This window comes from Phoxinus phoxinus, assembly GCF_949152265.1.
Source record: "Phoxinus phoxinus genome assembly, chromosome: 16".
NCBI classification, from domain to species: Eukaryota; Metazoa; Chordata; class Actinopteri; order Cypriniformes; family Leuciscidae; genus Phoxinus; species Phoxinus phoxinus.
Genome location: NC_136891.1, coordinates 7,733,545 through 7,750,902, shown reverse-complemented (window position 1 = coordinate 7,750,902; position 17,358 = coordinate 7,733,545). Strand labels below are relative to the sequence as shown.

Sequence of the window (17,358 nt, the reverse complement as noted above, 5' to 3'; positions counted from 1 at the left end):
GTTAGTGTCATACTCTGTGCTCACATGCACACTTAAAGGGATAGTTCACTTTAAAATTAAAATTATGTCATCATTTACTCACCCTCAAGTTGTTTCAAACCTGTATTAATTTATTTCTTCTGCTGAACACAAAGAAAGATATTTTGAAGAATATCAGTAACCAAACAGTAGTCTGTACCCATTGACTTCCATAGTAGGAAAAAAAAATACTATGGAAGTCAATGGGTACAGACTACTGTTTGGTAACTGACATTCTTCAAAATATCTTTCTTTGTGTTCAGCAGAAGAAATAAATTAATACAGGTCTGAAACAACTTGAGGGTGAGTAAATGATGACAGAATTTTAATTTTAAAGTGAACTATCCCTTTAAGAGATGCGTCATTTTAAAGGTGCACTAAAATTATATTTAAATTGTTTGACATAAATAAATGAATAGTGTTTAAAATTAACATGAGATGAAGAATCCAGTCATATCTGATAGGGTAGGATATACCAAGCCTTTTGCACATCTTAAACATGGCCACTACTTGAGCTTTTCCCCTCTGGCCTGACCTTGCGAGATGTACGTTCTTCTTCATGGTTTTCTGAAGCATTTATTCTCCATTTAAAGTGGACTACACAGCACTTCAAGGGTGTCAAGTGGTCTTTGCATAAATAATGATATTCAGACGGTTGTTTTGAAAATTGATACATTACTGCTGAACTAAATAAATATGCAAATCTCCTCGCAAAACGCCTCTCACATTATGTTTGTGGGACTTCCAGCTGTTAATTGAGGAAGTATTTGGGGCAATATTTGAAGAGCAATCATTAGTTGAGAATTTTTTGAATTTTTTGTCAGGTTGTTAAATTTTTTTTGAGTACCATATTCAAAGTAAAGCCTCACAAAATGTATTAGGCTACAAATTTGGTTCTTACAAAGCAGTGTACATTGTCATTGATAATATTAAATAGATAGTTCACTCAAAAAATGAAAATGTTGTTCTGAACCCCTATTGTTTTCAATCTTCTGTCGAGCACACAAGAAGATGTTTTACAGAATGTTGACAACACTCTTTTCCATTAAATGCAAAGTGAATGGTGTCCATTGGCAATAAGTATCAAAAATGATTGTAAAATTCCCTAAAAAGCATGTACGCAACGGACAAATGTGCCAAATTTTAATATGCACATAATCAAATCGCACAAATGTGAGAGGTGGAGAGAAGATATGACTATGTACACTTTTATGATACTTTTATGGTACTTTTTTTGGTGTCATTTTTGGAGCTTGACAGCCTGTGGGCACCATTAAAGGGATAGTTCACCCAAAAAAGAAAATGCTGGCATTAATTACTCACCCTATGAAGATCAAATCTTTTTGATGAAATCTGAGAGCTTTCTGTTCCTCCATTGACAGCCTACACAACTACTGTACCACTTTGAGGCTTCAAAAACTTCATAAAAAGATCATAAAACTAATCCACATGAATTGAGCGGTTTGGTCCAAATTTTCTGAAGAGACTCGATTGCTTTATATGATGAACAGATTTAATTTAGGCTTTTATTCTCATATAAACATTGATCAGAGAACATAAACAGAAGCTAATGAACCTCATTGGTTCTTGCGGAAGTTCAAATGTGTTGTGATACAAGAGAATGAACCTCATTGGTTCTCGCTCGTCAAGCGAACATGCTTGAGCTTCTGTTGGTTTACCACAACTGATGTGTGTTAATAAATGTGTAGATGTGATTGTGAACAAAAGCCTAATTTCAATCTTCATAGCATATAACGATCCGATTGTGTCTTCAGAACATTTTGGACTAAACCACTCATGGTGAGTAAATTATGAAATAATTACTGGGTGAACTATCCTTTATACTGTTAGTTAGTATCATGTGTTAAAGTATGCCAAAACAGCATCATGATGAAGAAGCAGCTGACAAGGGGGCCGAAGATAGACTTAGATATTTGTCTCATTTTTCACCACCGTGCTGCATATATAACTTGTACAACATACAGTATATACAACTAAACCTCATTTAAACCTACTAACTTAAATCCCAGTTGTTCTTATATTCGTATGGTCTGTGTATCTCTCCTCTAGGAGAATTCCTGCCACCGAGAAAAAAAGGTCTGCGTCTTAAAGAGAGCTTGATGAGATTGCATTCATTAGAGAATACATAACCCATCAGCATAACAGATAACTGTTTGCTTGAGTCTGTAATTAACACATTTATATTAAAGTTGCATTAGGAGGGCAAGCATTAGAGTATTTTATGGAGAATGGGCATTATGCTGTCATTGATTGCATTTGGAGCCATGCATTCATAATCATTTCCCTTTGTTTTCACACACCCCTAATTATGCTCCCCATGCTAATCAGTGTTCCATAAAGCTGCATGTATTTGTCCATTAACATCTTCATGAAATTATCATTAAGCTGTCTCTAAATGGTAAAGCTATTGCAGAAAGCATCTAAACACCATTATCAGCTTCAGCAAATGCTAATGTTTGTGAATAAAAATAGTCCCACATATGTGTAATAAAAGTCTGTATTTGATTATATGGGCGACACATTTGCTCTCATTTGTCATATTAACACTTAAGGGAACTCTGCAAGCCTCATAAATTGGTGTGCCCCTGTTTTGCTTTAAAGGTACAGTCCATAATTGTTGACACAGGGACACCTAAGAGACCAGGAAATTAGATGAGTGCTCCTAAGACATATAGGCAGTGTCACTGGAGGAGATTTATAAACCATATAAGTATTGTTCTTATGATGATGCTATACGCCCCATAGTGGCGCGGTAATTTAAGACACTGTGAACTTCCCTTTTACAATGATTTTTATTGTACACTGTTCAAAGTACCTTCTTAAAGACATGATATGTATTAATGAATGCTTACAGTTTTTCCTAAGGTAACAGGAAATTAGGGTGGGCGTTTTTTCGTATCCATCATTCGGTGGCTCTGAATTGTCAAAACACCATTCAAATGCTTGTTACGGATGTGAAAAAACGCAGAAAATCAAACCCGTTCCAAATAATTTTATGACGGACGAAAGTTTCGGAGGCGTTAAAGACCACAGCCTCTGGCGCGCCTCTTGAGGCCAGGGGAGTGAGGTTTACACGCACAGCTCTTACGTCCTACGTCCATTACACATGATTTATCCATGCACATCTTTTTATATGTTCCCTGGTAATATCTGTAAATCGGAAAAAATAAGCTCCCCCTCCGCCTTTCAACAACATCTCTTCTTTAATGATGACTTCACCAATGCAGAGCAGGAGAATAAAACCTCCCCTTCCGCAACCTGACACTCACACAAAATCGCAGCAGTTTGCAAACAACAATGCAATGATCCAATCAAATTCTAATCGAAAAAATCAAATCTCGCCTTACTTTTTTTTTCTTGTTCATAAAGCCGTTTCACTTGGTCACCGTTGTGAAGAAAAGACGGTCATGGAATCCGTTTCATGCCGACTTTAATTCATGCCGAGTTTCATTTTCAGACATTGACTAATGGTGCGGTCACATTAGAAACATTTCAAAGGTCCATTATTGTCAATAGTGTAGCGATATGTGAAGCACCGGAAGTCACTTTCAAACCAATCAGCTTTCTTGGTTTGTGACCAACTTAAAACCTGCATGGGGAAATCTTTCGCCCTCACATGAAATTCAGTCGTGTGGATTCCAGTTGATACTGATTTTCGTTAAAATCTTTTTCAAACAACAGTAAATGCAACCAAACCTTAAAAGCCACAAAAGTTTGGACAATTTGTTATTCTGACAATACATAGTATCATTAAGAGACATCATCAAGCTATGAGCAATATGCAGAGCTCCTTTGTGCATTGACACTTGCACTTAAAAAAAAGACTTAAGGAACCTATTTGTTTGCATGTCTTCTAAGTATTCAACTATCTAATAGCATACTACTAAAGGGATGCTGTCACAGTAAAATACATAATATGCATCATACATCTGATTATATGTTATGCACTGGATTGTGTATGTCTAGCCAAAATGATTTTGAGTCTGTCTCTTTCTGTGGGGGTTGAACCCCACACTCTCTACAGCTTCACTGACATTTCTGACAACCTAATGATATAGTTGCAGAGATACGGGCCAAGGAGATCTTAGAAGAGGAAGGGGAGTACGAGGAGGAAGATGAGGATGAGGAGGAAGAAGAGATGGCTGCTGATGAAGAGGTGGAGGAGGAAGAAGAAGAGGATGATGATGAAGAAGACTTAGAAGAAGAAGATGGTGAGGAGATTGAGGAGGAAGAAGAAACTGCTGAAGAAGAGGAAGATGAAGAAGAAGAAGAGGAGGAAGCATCAGAGGAGGCTGAAGAAAAGGAGAAAGAAGAAGCTGATGCTGAAGACGAAGATGAAGAGGAGGAAGCAGCAGCAGAGGAGGATGAGGAAGATGAAGAGGAGGAAGCAGCAGCAGAGGAGGCTGTGGAGGAGGAGGACGAGGCTGAAGTAAAGGAGAAAGAGGAAGCTGATGCTGAGGAGGAAGAGGAAGATGAAGAGGAGGAAGCAGCAACAAAGGATGCTGTGGAGGAGGAGGAGGAGGCTGAAGTAAAGGAGAAAGAGGAAGCTGATGCTGAGGAGGAAGATGAAGAGGAGGAAGCAGCAGCAAAGGAGGCTGTGGAGGAGGAGGAGGAGGCTGAAGTAAAGGAGAAAGAGGAAGCTGATGCTGAGAAAGAAGAGGAAGATGAAGAGGAGGAAGCAGCAGCAGCAAAGGAGGCTGTGGAGGAGGAGGAGGAGGAGGCTGAAGAAAAGGAGAAAGAGGAAGCTGATGCTGAGGAGGAAGAAGAACATGAAGAGGAGGCGGCTGCTGCTCCTGAAAAGGAAGATGCTTCCATCCCTGCCGAACCCGATGAGGAGAAAGATGAAGCTGCAGAACTTGTCACCTCTAAAGAAGCTGAGGCAGCTGAAGACGATGATGAGGAGGACAGAACGGATGCAGATGAAAAGGTTCCTACTACACCAGTAAATGATCAGGATGATGAATCGAGCAAAGCAGACGAGGAGGATGAAGATGGCACCATAGATGATCTAATATCTGATGCTGAAATCCTCCCACCTTTGCCCACAGAAGAGCATGACGACAATGTTGAAGTTGCAGCTGATGATTCCTCCTCTAAAGATATCAAAGAAGGAGAAGATACTCTTGAGGGTGGGGAGGCTGGCCATGAGGAACCACCTCAGGAAGAAGAGGATAAAGAAGAATTAGCTGAGCCAGCCCTTAAATTGGCTCCTACTACAGACGATGACAATACTGATGATGACCAAAAAGATGACCAAAGTGAGGAGAAAGATGATAAGGATGATGTCCAGGAGGCTGATATCCCCATTGTGCTTGGTATAATAGCAGATGCTGGTACAGTCACTGATGTTGAAGCTCAGGAAATTGGTGAGGAACCTATACTTAAAGTTGATGGTGATGCAGAGATATTAACACCCATAGAGGAGAGTGCTGCTAAAGCTGACGACGCTGTAGCTGATATAGCTGACTCACAAGATGGCTTAAGCGCTACTGATATCCCATCCGATGACCACGATGATAAGATAGCTAAAGAACTAGCTGACAATCAAGGTGAGGGTGTAGAAGACAGTCTTAAAGATGAGACTGGTGTTGGGCTGAAAGACGCTGACCTTGAAAAAGATATAACAAGTGAAGGTGAGGGTGTTACTGAGGAGCTTGAGCTAGCTGAAGATGTTGCAGATAAGAAGGAGCAGGAGGCAGAGGGAAAAGAGGAGGGAGATGAACAGATAAGTGGTAAGGATGATGATGGTATTATAGTAACAGCACCTGTAGTTAGTTCCGAACCAGGTGGAGATGAGACAACCGTGGTGGCTGATGAAGATGATGGCTCTTCACCTCAGAAAGGTATACCAAAAATATGAGGTTTGTTTGTTTTTCAAAAATGTGTTCATGGTAAAATGACAGATAATCTTGCAGCCAGTGATTTTAGGGTTGGGAACTGAGATTTAAAAAAATATAGAACCAAATAATGTTTTGTTTCTGTAGTTCTCACACATCCATTTGGATGCAGTCGGAAAAACAAACTAAAATACTCGGACAGAGTTTCCTGAACTTTTTCACTGGCACTGCAGCATCATTACTGAATCTGCATTGCAAAACAAACCAATGTAAACCAATGATTCCCAAAAGAATCACTTCGAGTTGGTTCTTGTTAGTGAATCATAAAACATCCAGCGTAGTCTGATTCCCGAACAAATGACTCTCTTTTCAGTCGACTCTTTTTAGTTAATTTATTTTTAGTACGTTTTGTCAGTAGTATTTTATCAAAATAATGAATGAAATTTGTTTAAACATTTTTGTTTGTTTAGTATTGTACTGAGTTTAACATATTTAAGGCAAAATTATTAATACAAATTATTTAAAAACCTTTAAAATAAACAAAGTTTGTGAACACCCTTTTCAAAAACTGTTTTTAAATAATTTGTTTAATATAATTTGGCAGGAACATTGCATTTCCCAACATCACATTCTTTACAAGTACTAAAAGAATAGGCTACTAGATGGAACCAAGGAACCAAAATCATTAGCAAAACATTCTCAAGAATTCTTTATGATTCACATCACTAATTGTTATATCAGTCTGCAACACTGTAATGGTGCGTTCACACCGGACGCGAATAGCGCGTCAGGCGCGAGTGATTTCAATGTTAAGTCAATGCAGAGACGCGTTACGCGCGTAAAACGCGTGTATCGCGTCTTTGCATCGACTTAACATTGAAATCACTCGCGCCTGACGCGCTATTCGCGTCCGGTGTGTGGGGCCAGTAAAAGTGATCAGTTGACTTAACTTAAAAACAAAAATTCAAATTATTAAGTAAATAAGTTATGTGGAATTGTCAAGTTCATGTAACTTATTTTTTTAAATTACGCATGAAGCTCATTTAGGCTACTTGAATTTAAGGCCACGGGTTTCCCCAATTTTGTTAAGTTGTCAACTGATCACTTTTGACTAATTTAGCTCTTTTTTTTTTACCAAAGGTTTGCTTAATTTTAGCCAAAAACAATAATCATTTAGACGTTACTTTGCTGTCACACAAAAATAGTTTAGTCTAAGTTTGCTACCATACGCTGGTAGGAAAGGACCCCATTTGAGTTCTAATTGAATTGAAGTCTAATTCATGCTGGGTGGATCAAAGAACAGCAGCTGGTGTATTGCTGTTCAGCTGCCAGTGAAACGGTTAGAATCCATGAGAGACTGCTTTCATGTGAACTGTCACCAAGCGGTTGCCTCGAAAGAGGTCATTCAAGGGTATCAAAGTTCTAGATGATCAAGGAAAAAATAGGAAACTAAGCTAAATGAAGGTCAAAATTGTTGGCTTGAATGAGTAAGTAGTTAAGAATAGTGGTCATAATCGTTGTCTAGCAGCGCATAAAGCAATTAATTAGTAAGCTATTTTTTAAGATAATGTATACTGCTTATGCTTTTTACTAATGGTCGTTAGGGCTGCTTGACTTTACCTTGCTAACCTAATTTAGCTGATTTGATCATTCACTCTGCGCAAATCTAAACCAACTGTTCCAGCTCTTAACTCGCTACTGATGTTGCTAATGAATTTTGAAGGATCAGCCTCAATACAATAATTGAAAAAAATGTTCTGTATGTAAATTAAATCTGATTATATCTCTTTGTAAAACACTAATGCAATCTACCCAACAACAAAGGGAAAATCTTAGCTGCGCCAAAATTGCTTGGCAGAGTTCAAGAATAATAGGTCAAATGAAAATAAATTGTTACCCATTGAGGCCTCTGCTGACTTTGTCAACTCATCTATGTGATACAACAGCTTCTGAAGCCAAAGAGGATGTGGACATGGAAGAAACGGTTCAAGGTATAGTCTGTTCAAAATGCGCAGTATGAAAAGCATCTCACTAGTAAATGTTGAAAGTAGAAATTTCTGTTTTATCACATTAATTGAATTTTAATGGTTACTAAAGGCTTTTAAAAACTTGATAGATTCGACATAAAATCACAAAGACTTCTTGTGATCTATCGGGCAAGCCTTATAAATATGTTTTCTTTTCTTTCAAAGACATAACAACCCTGAAAGAAGAGGAAAAAGATGAAAAGGAAGAAAGTGCAGACGAAGTGGAAATAGCAGAAAAAGCACTAGAACCAGAACCGGTCCCTAAAGGTAACAAACACGGCAACAGTTTGCTTGCATGAAGCATATAAAATGAACCAGAATTAAAATGAGAAAATTATGCCAACACTAATAAGCTCCAAGGTTATTGACTGTGGAGGAGTGGGGTTCTATACAACACGCAGAGGTCTGATGGTGGTGGATGAGGGCGTGTGTGTGTGTGTGTGTGTGTGTGCGTGCGTGCGTGCGTGTGTGTGTGTGTGTGTGTGTGTGTGTGTGTGTGTGTGTGTGTGTGTGTGTGTGTGTGTGTGTGTGTGTGTGTGTGTGTGTGTGTGTGTGTGACAAGAGATGTGAGGGTTGAGAAGACCCTTAGGACTCAAACTTTGATCTCCAAAGACTTTCTGATGACTCATTTTTCCATCTACACAACAGTAGGATCAATAGGATGATGCTGGTGTGTGTCTATAGTTTGGTAAAAAATACACATTTTGCAACTGAACTTGTAAATTTACATTCATTCATTTAGCAGATGCTTTTATTCAAATCACTTACAAATGAGGAATAAAACCAGCAAAGATGAAATCTTAAAGGCCATACATTTGAGAAGTGCTACATACTATAAGTTTATTTATTCAAAATAATTATTTAAATTATTATATATGCCTATATCATATGTACCCTCAAATACTATTTGGCATATTTTCTTCACCTCAACAGTTTTTCTGCATATATGTGAGGTCCCCAAACGGGAAGGAAGAAAAAAAAGGTTAAGGTAGCGTCAGCCTCTAGAGTTATTTGGCTGAACACCACAAAATCATAAATAATGCACTAAAAATATAAAAAGGTATAACCTTGGCCATGTTAAAATTAACATTAAATAAAAGCACAAAGAGCACAAGGGTCTCAGCAATATGATTTTCTTCTAGTGAGATGCATTCCTCCCTTTCCAATTATTCCTGCTATTTGATTTATTGATATGGTGTTGAACTACAATTTTTCTGAAATCCTCCGGAGGGCAAAATATCCTACTGGGTATCAGATTAAAATCTGGAGAGGAGATTGGAGATAAAGCAATGTGTGTATTGCAGGATGGAAATCTAATCCCGTGCTGAGACAGTGTATGACACAGCAGTATCACAGACTCAGAGCTGAGATGAGTTCAGAGCACTGCTAGTTCTTCTGTCTGGGAATAAGAGAATGAGGTGTACTTGGATGTACCTACAGAGACAACAGTGGAACATGGCGAGACTGAGCCTACACTGCACTATATATGAAGTACCGGTACTGATACTTGTACTGAGAGTTTCAAATATTTGGTTAAGGAGAAAAGGTCATTATGTTGTCAATTCAAGAACAGTCAAGCAACCATGGTTAAATGGTTTTTAAATAATCTTTGGTTGATGGCTAGGGCGTCACTAGGGAGTAACTAAGGCCCTGTTTACACCTGGTATTAAGATACGTTTTCGTAGATTGGACCACAAGTGGGCGACGCTAAATACAGGTGTAAATGGGGTTTAAAACGTTTTGAGCATATCCACATTCGACCACATGAGCATCTACACTATGAAAGCAATCCGGTCAAATGCGTTTTCGACTACCTCTGGAAGGACCACTTTCGACCAGAAAGTGGACAAGCTCAAAACGTTTTAGACCCCGTTCACACGTGAGAGTAAGGGCTATCCTAATTCTCGTTTTGATCGAGGGGTAGTGCTTGGTTTCAAGAAAGCTCACGAAAATGCTTGGTTTTAAGGGGTATCTACCACTTGCCCTTAGCCCTACCCCTCGATCAAAACGAGAATTAGGATAGCCCTTAGTCTCACGTGAACGTGCAAAACTAAGGGGAAGGGGTAAGACAGAGAATTGGGATTCACCCCAAGTGTGGCATTGGGTGTGGGCAGGAATTTTTTGACATCACAAAAGGTAGTAGAATCTGCGAACGGCTTGTTCTGAGACAGTACTTAAGATTTATGGGGATTTAAAAAAAGGAGTGGATGGATTGTTATCATTATAGGGTGGTTGTGTACAGTACACACACTGCCAACACACATGTTTGTTGAAACACCATGTGAAAGTGACATTCGCAACTGGTTTGGGAAAAAAAAATCACGCTTGAGAATGTGACATATGGACATAGGCGTCACACTTGGATGTAGGCTTGGATGGATGTCCACCGCAGACTGCAGCGAGACACTTCTCAACTTATTTTGTCCATTAGATGAAAAAATGCATACATTTACCTACCCATAGACCCTCCACTCGAAGAAATCAGGACTCCACAGATCTGCCTGTGGGCTGTCCGGCGAGGAAACATTCCTTCTCTATTTTCTCGCTATTACTGTTGCTCTGTGAATGTGATTTCACCAAGTAGAACATATTCCTGGATCAACATCCCAATCAACCAATCAGATTTGAAGGATATTTACAGTGGATGTCAAGCTTATTGCAAGGGTTAGGGGCTTCTACACCATTCTTTTTTTTTACCTGTCATTTCTCTCTGATTTTAAGGATGAGTTATGAGTAGGGTTTGGTTTTGGGGTAAGAATAGGGTTAGGACTAGGGTTTTTGGACAGGACTAGGGTTTTTGGACAGGAATGTTGTTCAAAGATCAACAAAAGATGTTGATCCAGGAACAATTCTTACTTGGCAAAATCACGGTGACCACCGGTGCTCTTATGATTTATATCCCTTATGACACCCTTGCCATTAATATGTTTATAAGCAACTGAAAAAAAGCACAAATGTCAGGGCATGTCAAAACATCTCAAGGACCCCAAAACACCTTAGATACCATATGGGTTAAATGATAGATATGTTACTAAACTCCAGCTGTTGTAGGTGATAGAAAAATATTATAATAATTTCAGCTATGCTTTCATTAAATTTCCACAGCTACATCCCTGATAATCTCGCTTAGGTGTTTGTATAAAGTATTTTATTTTTAATTCACTATTATTCAGTAAATTGGTGGCAGCAATATTGTTTATGCACTGTGTGTGCTTGCTTTGGCCCCATCATAAAAAATATATATATTTGGGAGTCTTAAAAAAGTCAAATGGTTTTGTCCCGCTGATCTGTTTTATTGACAAGTTTAACTCACTTGTTTTTGACTTTAGTACTCTAGTTCTTTAAAATGTTGTGCTCCAAAGAAAATTACAGCAATAACATCACCCCATTCCATTTACTGCAGAGAGGAGGCCAGAAAAAATGAGAATCTCTGCCCTGCCTGCAGGCAAGCAGCATATACTCTGTCATTCCTCTATCAAGAACATCATTAGATATGTTTCACACAACAAAATAAATCCCCGCTGAGAGAAAGAAGCCTGCTGGTAGGGGAGAGAGAGCAGAAATGTGGGACTTGAAGAGATCCATTTTGACCCATGGGGTTGAACAGTCTTCACAGAAAGCACAAACAAAGTACAAAAAAGATCTGAACATCAAAGTTTGAGAGCGTGTGTGTGTGTGTGTGTGTGTGTGTGTGTGTGTGTGTGTGTGTGTGTGTGTGTGTGTGTGTAAGCAAGTACAAGTCTGTGTCTTTTGTCTTTCTTTTTTGGGGTCTATAAGACTCACCTTTTGTTTTGTTGGTTTTATTTCTTAAAACAGCTGAGGAAGTGAAGGAAAAAGAAGCAGAGAAACCTGTGGCAAAGGCTGAAAAAGAAGGTCGGTACACAATTACAGTGTAAGTGCAACTATTTTCTTTAAATGGGGAAACATATCTATATATATAAAATATACTGTATATGCAGGGCCTAAAATTAAACGCTCGCCAAGCGCCGGTAACATTTTTAGGAATTCTAAAAATGCAATGTTGTGAGAACATGAACAAACATTTTATTTTATTTCATTTTGTACTTGTACACTGAACTCATTTTCACCTCCAGCTTGTTTGCGCAGAAAATAATGATAGTGACTTCAAATACACATGGAGCAGCACCAGTGCAGATAGTGCCTGGTTACACTATATGAAGTTTCAATGGCAAATCAAAGTCATAGGGATAATATCCTATCTTACAACTTCCAATGCCCCTGCTGATCTTAATCAGTCAAGAGTAAATGCATTTTATTAGCTAAGAAACGTCTGTGCCAAAGGTCAGTGAGAAAACAAAGGAAGAAAGAATGCATGCTGTTTTAATAACACAGATCATGTACTCGGCTGCAGGGTCGACTGATATCAAAAATGGCATTTGCATTTTAGGTTAAAGGCATTTTGAATGACACCTCCCTGTAATTCCCCGTGAGCATGTAAGCAACACAATCAAAACCGGCTTTTTGAATTTCAATTATTATTCAAAGAGACTTCTTGGAATTCTTGCAGCTGCTAAAAACATTTCCCTGCTTCTCAGCCATTTGCCATTATTGTTAATCTCCGTTTGTCGGCGGGGTTGTCAACCTGTTTTTATTTTTAGCTGGCTTCCTTCTTGTTGTAATAATCCAATCTCTGTACTGATGGGGTGGCATTTAATCATAAAATGTCACATTAATTCTGACAAATTTATGCAATCCAAACTTATAATGAAGGTGTCATATTTGTATCCTGTGATTTACTACCACCACTTTAAAAATTAATTTTAGTAATAACATTTTGATTTATGGATATAAAATCTGGCATTGGTCTCTGATGGCATAAGCATATTATGGGTTTTAAAGATAATGACATCAATATATTAAGCTGTGGAAGACATTTATCTCTGTGTTTATCTGCCAATGTGATCTTTATCATCCTTTGTTGATTTAAACAAGGCTAATCTAATATACATCGCTCATTAGACTGTCTTTTTTAACAGTTTCTCAAAAAAAAAATGTATTTAATGGATTTTTGCAATTGATTTGGTTTCGGTATTGACAAGTCTGCCTATGCTAGCAAAAAAACTAAACACAATAACGTCACATCCGATGATTCATATGAACCAAAGACGGCTAAAATTGGCAGGAAATGAAATGATCACTGTAAGTCTATGATGACACTCACTATTTTGCATTTGTTTGTATCCAGACAAACAAAAAGAGCCCTCTACGTGTCCTTGTATGCATTCAGTAATACATAAAGATCCTCCAAAAGCCCAAGACACGAAACCAAAGGAAGAAAAAGGTATTTGGTATTGACTTGCAAGGTCAATATCATGCATGTTGTTTTAAAATATAAAAAGAAAAAGCATGGGCATATTTTCAATTTTCTGCATAACAGAGCCATTTTATAGCAAATCACACTGGCCATGTTTAAAGCACAGACCTAGTCAGAGACATGCCAATATCTTTGTTCTAACAAATTTAGTGAGCTCTTCATGCAAAAACAACTGACCAAGAGATACTTAGTATTTTGCTCATGAAATAAATCGCATGCTTAAAATATAATCATTGATTGGTGAATGATGTGTATCTAAAAGTATATATATGCATCAGTGGTATAGTAGTGGCTGAAGAGGTGTGTGTACTGTGAATTGATCAAGATAACATGCATGCATACACACACACAGAACAAGGATTGTAAATTATGCGTTTGTGCACATATGGGTCATTTTTGTATCAGCAGATACAGAAAATCATATTTGAATTAGACCCTTACTCCTTACTGTAAACTCATCATACTGATTTCTACTAAAAGTATTTATTTTACATTCGTTTACAATAAAATATGGATGGTATATAAAAAGCAGGCTGTGTTTCAAAATTGCATTTTGTCCATCCCCTTAACCATGTCTGAATTTTCTATACCAAAACTTTGGGCTTTAATATTGTATGTGGAACACATTTCTCTTATATTATGTTATGTACTGTAAGCAGACAAATGTGTCCACTCAGAGTCGCCATCTAGTGGGATGAATTATATCTCTGCATTAACTCGTTGTCCTTTTTATCCGTTTTTCCTCCAGCTGAACCTGATAAAGTGAAGAAAAGAGGTACTTTTATTACAGAAAAGACTTGAAATGCAGCTATTATAACTGCGTGTAATACATTTACTGACCACTACAAGAAGCTAACAATATACTTTTAATGTATGTCTTCAAGTAGGCCTATTCATAATTATGATTCACCTTGATAGTGTATAGTACTTGATAGTATATTGAATAAACCAGTATGCAGTTTAAGTAGAACTGAGTAGCTTTTCCAGTAGAAATGTAGACATTATTAAGTTTATAAGTATGAGGCCACAGACTTTTATACAACAGTTCTATGAACATAAATGAATATGTAACGTGTATTGTAGATACAGTATGATCTGTTAGATTGTCTATTTTTGCTCATCTAGCTTAGTTCGACTTTCAAAGCATAGTAAATTAATGAAAAATCTAACCCATGATCTCCTCGATGACCTATAATAATATAGCAATCTGTTTTAGAGGACATCACTGAGGATCTTATATCAGTATTACCTTCAATAGCTGTATTTTTTTTCTCACTTCCAAAAATTTTGACAAACACAATAGTGCCCCCTGGTGCACATCTGTTAATCTATTTTTTTTATTTTTTTTTTATTTTTTTTTATCAAAACCCCAACACTTGTATACTCAAGGATTCTTGACAGAGTATTTCAGCTCTAGTGTGATAATAATATATTGCAATATTAATCATGGCTACTGATCAATCCGGCAAATGCTTTTTTACAAGAACACTCTTTAGGACAGTGTGATTGATTTAGACATCAAGTGACCTGTTGCTGCACACAGTTTTAAACTCTCTCCCTCTCTCTAAACAAATCCGTCTGGTTTGATTCATGTCTGACTGTTTTTATGTCACAGCTAAAAGAGTCTGCCTTGAATGCAAGAGTTGGCCTATGTGATGCATTGTTTTGTTTGATTAAAGCTGGTTAAGCTCAAGCAGGCAACTGTCGATTTCTACAGTAAACTGCTTGCTTTAGCAGCACAATTCAACAAGCATGTGCAAAACTATTAACTTAAAGTAGTTAGACTAATATATTGATAAATCACATGTAGCCTACTGTATGCTTGAAAAGATTAATTTGTTCTGTTATGTTAGCAAAATGGATAAAATAGGCTAATCAATAAGGCAATAAAATATTAAAAAGCAGAACCAACAGCATTATGGGACATTTTTTAAAAATCCCAATTTTTCACGTCAGAAAATGTATTCATTCATAAAATCAATGCTTTTGATGCAATGTTTGGAGATATACTGAATATGTTTTGATCAGGAAGCAAATTTTTTGTTGTTTAATGTTTTTTTCCTCTCCTTACCAGAAGTTGAGACCAAGAGAAAGGAGCCCCTGCTTAAACAGAGAAAAGGTGCAGTATAAGAGCTCTCACTCAGATCAAAATAATTAAAAACACACTTATATTCAATATAGACGTGGAGTTTGTTCATAAGAATATTGCACTAAAGGCTTTTTTCTTTCACCTCCTCTCTAACATTTTCTCACCAGAAAGAGAGGCTCCAAGAACAAGACTAGAGAAAGCAAAGAAAGGTAGTACAATGTGTTCCTGCTTTTTTTATCATCATGCACTGAAAGATTCATTTCAAATATTTTGTTATAATAGCCGTGAATTTTTAAGCCTTGAGATAATATTTGCTCTCTGGTCCACAGCTCCAAAAGCAAAGGCAGTGGCTGCCAGCATACTCAAAAAGAGAAGTAAGCTCACATGAACTGATCATACTTATTTAAAGCGATTGTTCACCCATTAAATAAAAAGTCTGTCATTATATCACCCTTATGTTGCACCAAACCTGTGTGACATTCTTTCTTCCGTGGAACACAAAATATTTTTCTGAATGTTCACGTGCTCTTTTCCATAGATAAGAACGTAGGCCAGTAAGAGCTGTGCATGTAAACCTCACTCCCCTGGCCTCAAGAGGAGAGCTGGTGACTGTTGCTAGCAGCTGCGGTCTTGAGTGTCCTTGTTAGCTTGTCCACCTCCCTCGCTGGAGAACACGGTTCAAAACCGGTTCAGGGGTGCGTTTCACGTACAACAACGTAACTCGCTGCTTTACTACCATAGCACGATGCATTGTTGAAGAAATCAACTACGACTGTTTCATAAAACTGTATTGTCGCAAATTGGTCGTTCAACCACTTTGGTTAATGATGTCACGCATGTGGTGGAGTAATAACTACTTTTAATGAATCTGTTTGAGATTGAATTAATGCTAGATGTTTTGCTATAAATTACGGACATGGCATCTGAGAAATATTTCAAATTTTCCTCCGTTATTTTGCTTTATTTCCAGATTCAATCATAGGCTCGTTTTTGCAATCTAGAACTATGTTAGAACTATGGTTTCAGGAAACACAGACTCGCTGAAATATGCTGATAACAATGGAACTTGCGATGTAAGATGACTAATGATGTTTTCGGGAAACACACCCCAGAGCGGGTTGAGTAGGACTGGTAACATTTGGTGCCATGACCCAGATGGGAGTGAGGTTTATAGGGGTGAATAACGGACGTAGGCCAGTAAGAGCTCGGTGAGTAAACCTCCTTCCCCATCCCCAGGCCTCAAAAGATGCATTAGTGATTGATGCTAGAGTTTCAGTCACTTGTAAAAAGTGTTCACGTCCTAAACTGGGAATTTTCTGCGAGCAAACGACTTGTACCACATGACCGCTGAACCACCTGACCGGCCTGCAGATTCATTTTGGTGTTGATTAGTTGACTCGTTGAAAATTCCGAGTTCACAAGTTGTAATTTCCAGTTCTTCTTACGGGAACATGAACGTTACGGTTATTCCAACACCTTTACGTTACGGAGAGTTTACGACCTACTAGCTACGTTAGTGCAGTCGAATGAAGTACTGAGTTAGTTACGAAGTAGCTAGTTACTAAGCCTCTGGTGTGGACTTTACGTTACAATTTAAGTAACAACTTACGAATGGCTGGTGCAAACCTACCAGGTCACCATTCATTTTCATTTTGTATGGAAAAGAGCAGCATGAATATCCTGCTTAACATCTCCTTTTGTGTTCTACAGAAGAAAGAAAATCACACAAGTTTTGATCAACCATGAGAATTTTTGGGTGATCTCTTTTAAGTTGGTGGCAAATGTTCAAATTCCGTTTGATCTAAAGATGACAGCAGTGCTTTCCCTTCTCCTAATAACAGGATCTAGAGCCTCAAAGGACGTGGAAGTGTCAGCTGCTCCAGCTCCGATACAGGAGCGTGAGTGCAACTCGTAGCCTTGTGACTTTTTAATATTACAATGCGTTACATTCACGTAATGCAAAAAGACAGCAGCAATAACACGCAATATACAGTCAGTCTATTGTAACTCTGAATCTTTCTTTTCACAACC

The 17,358-nt window shown here is 37.9% G+C and overlaps 1 protein-coding gene across 11 annotated transcripts in view; it reads left to right on the top strand.

The window, feature by feature from the left end:
- trdn (triadin) overlaps positions 1–17,358 on the top strand; it is a 43,911-nt gene that overhangs the window by 16,392 nt on the left and 10,161 nt on the right. For 5 of the 11 annotated variants that reach the window (XM_079583487.1, XM_079583483.1, XM_079583485.1 and 2 more), the window contains 11 exons: positions 2,089–2,115; positions 4,098–5,405; positions 7,823–7,867; positions 8,069–8,170; positions 11,720–11,776; positions 13,110–13,205; positions 13,987–14,013; positions 15,313–15,357; positions 15,495–15,536; positions 15,657–15,701; positions 17,169–17,225. In XM_079583487.1, the coding sequence (XP_079439613.1) occupies positions 2,089–2,115; positions 4,098–5,405; positions 7,823–7,867; positions 8,069–8,170; positions 11,720–11,776; positions 13,110–13,205; positions 13,987–14,013; positions 15,313–15,357; positions 15,495–15,536; positions 15,657–15,701; positions 17,169–17,225 (1,851 nt within the window). The remainder of the gene's footprint in view (positions 1–2,088; positions 2,116–4,097; positions 5,406–7,822; positions 7,868–8,068; positions 8,171–11,719; positions 11,777–13,109; positions 13,206–13,986; positions 14,014–15,312; positions 15,358–15,494; positions 15,537–15,656; positions 15,702–17,168; positions 17,226–17,358) is intronic. The other 6 variants (XM_079583482.1, XM_079583486.1, XM_079583480.1 and 3 more) reach the window with 5 other exon arrangements.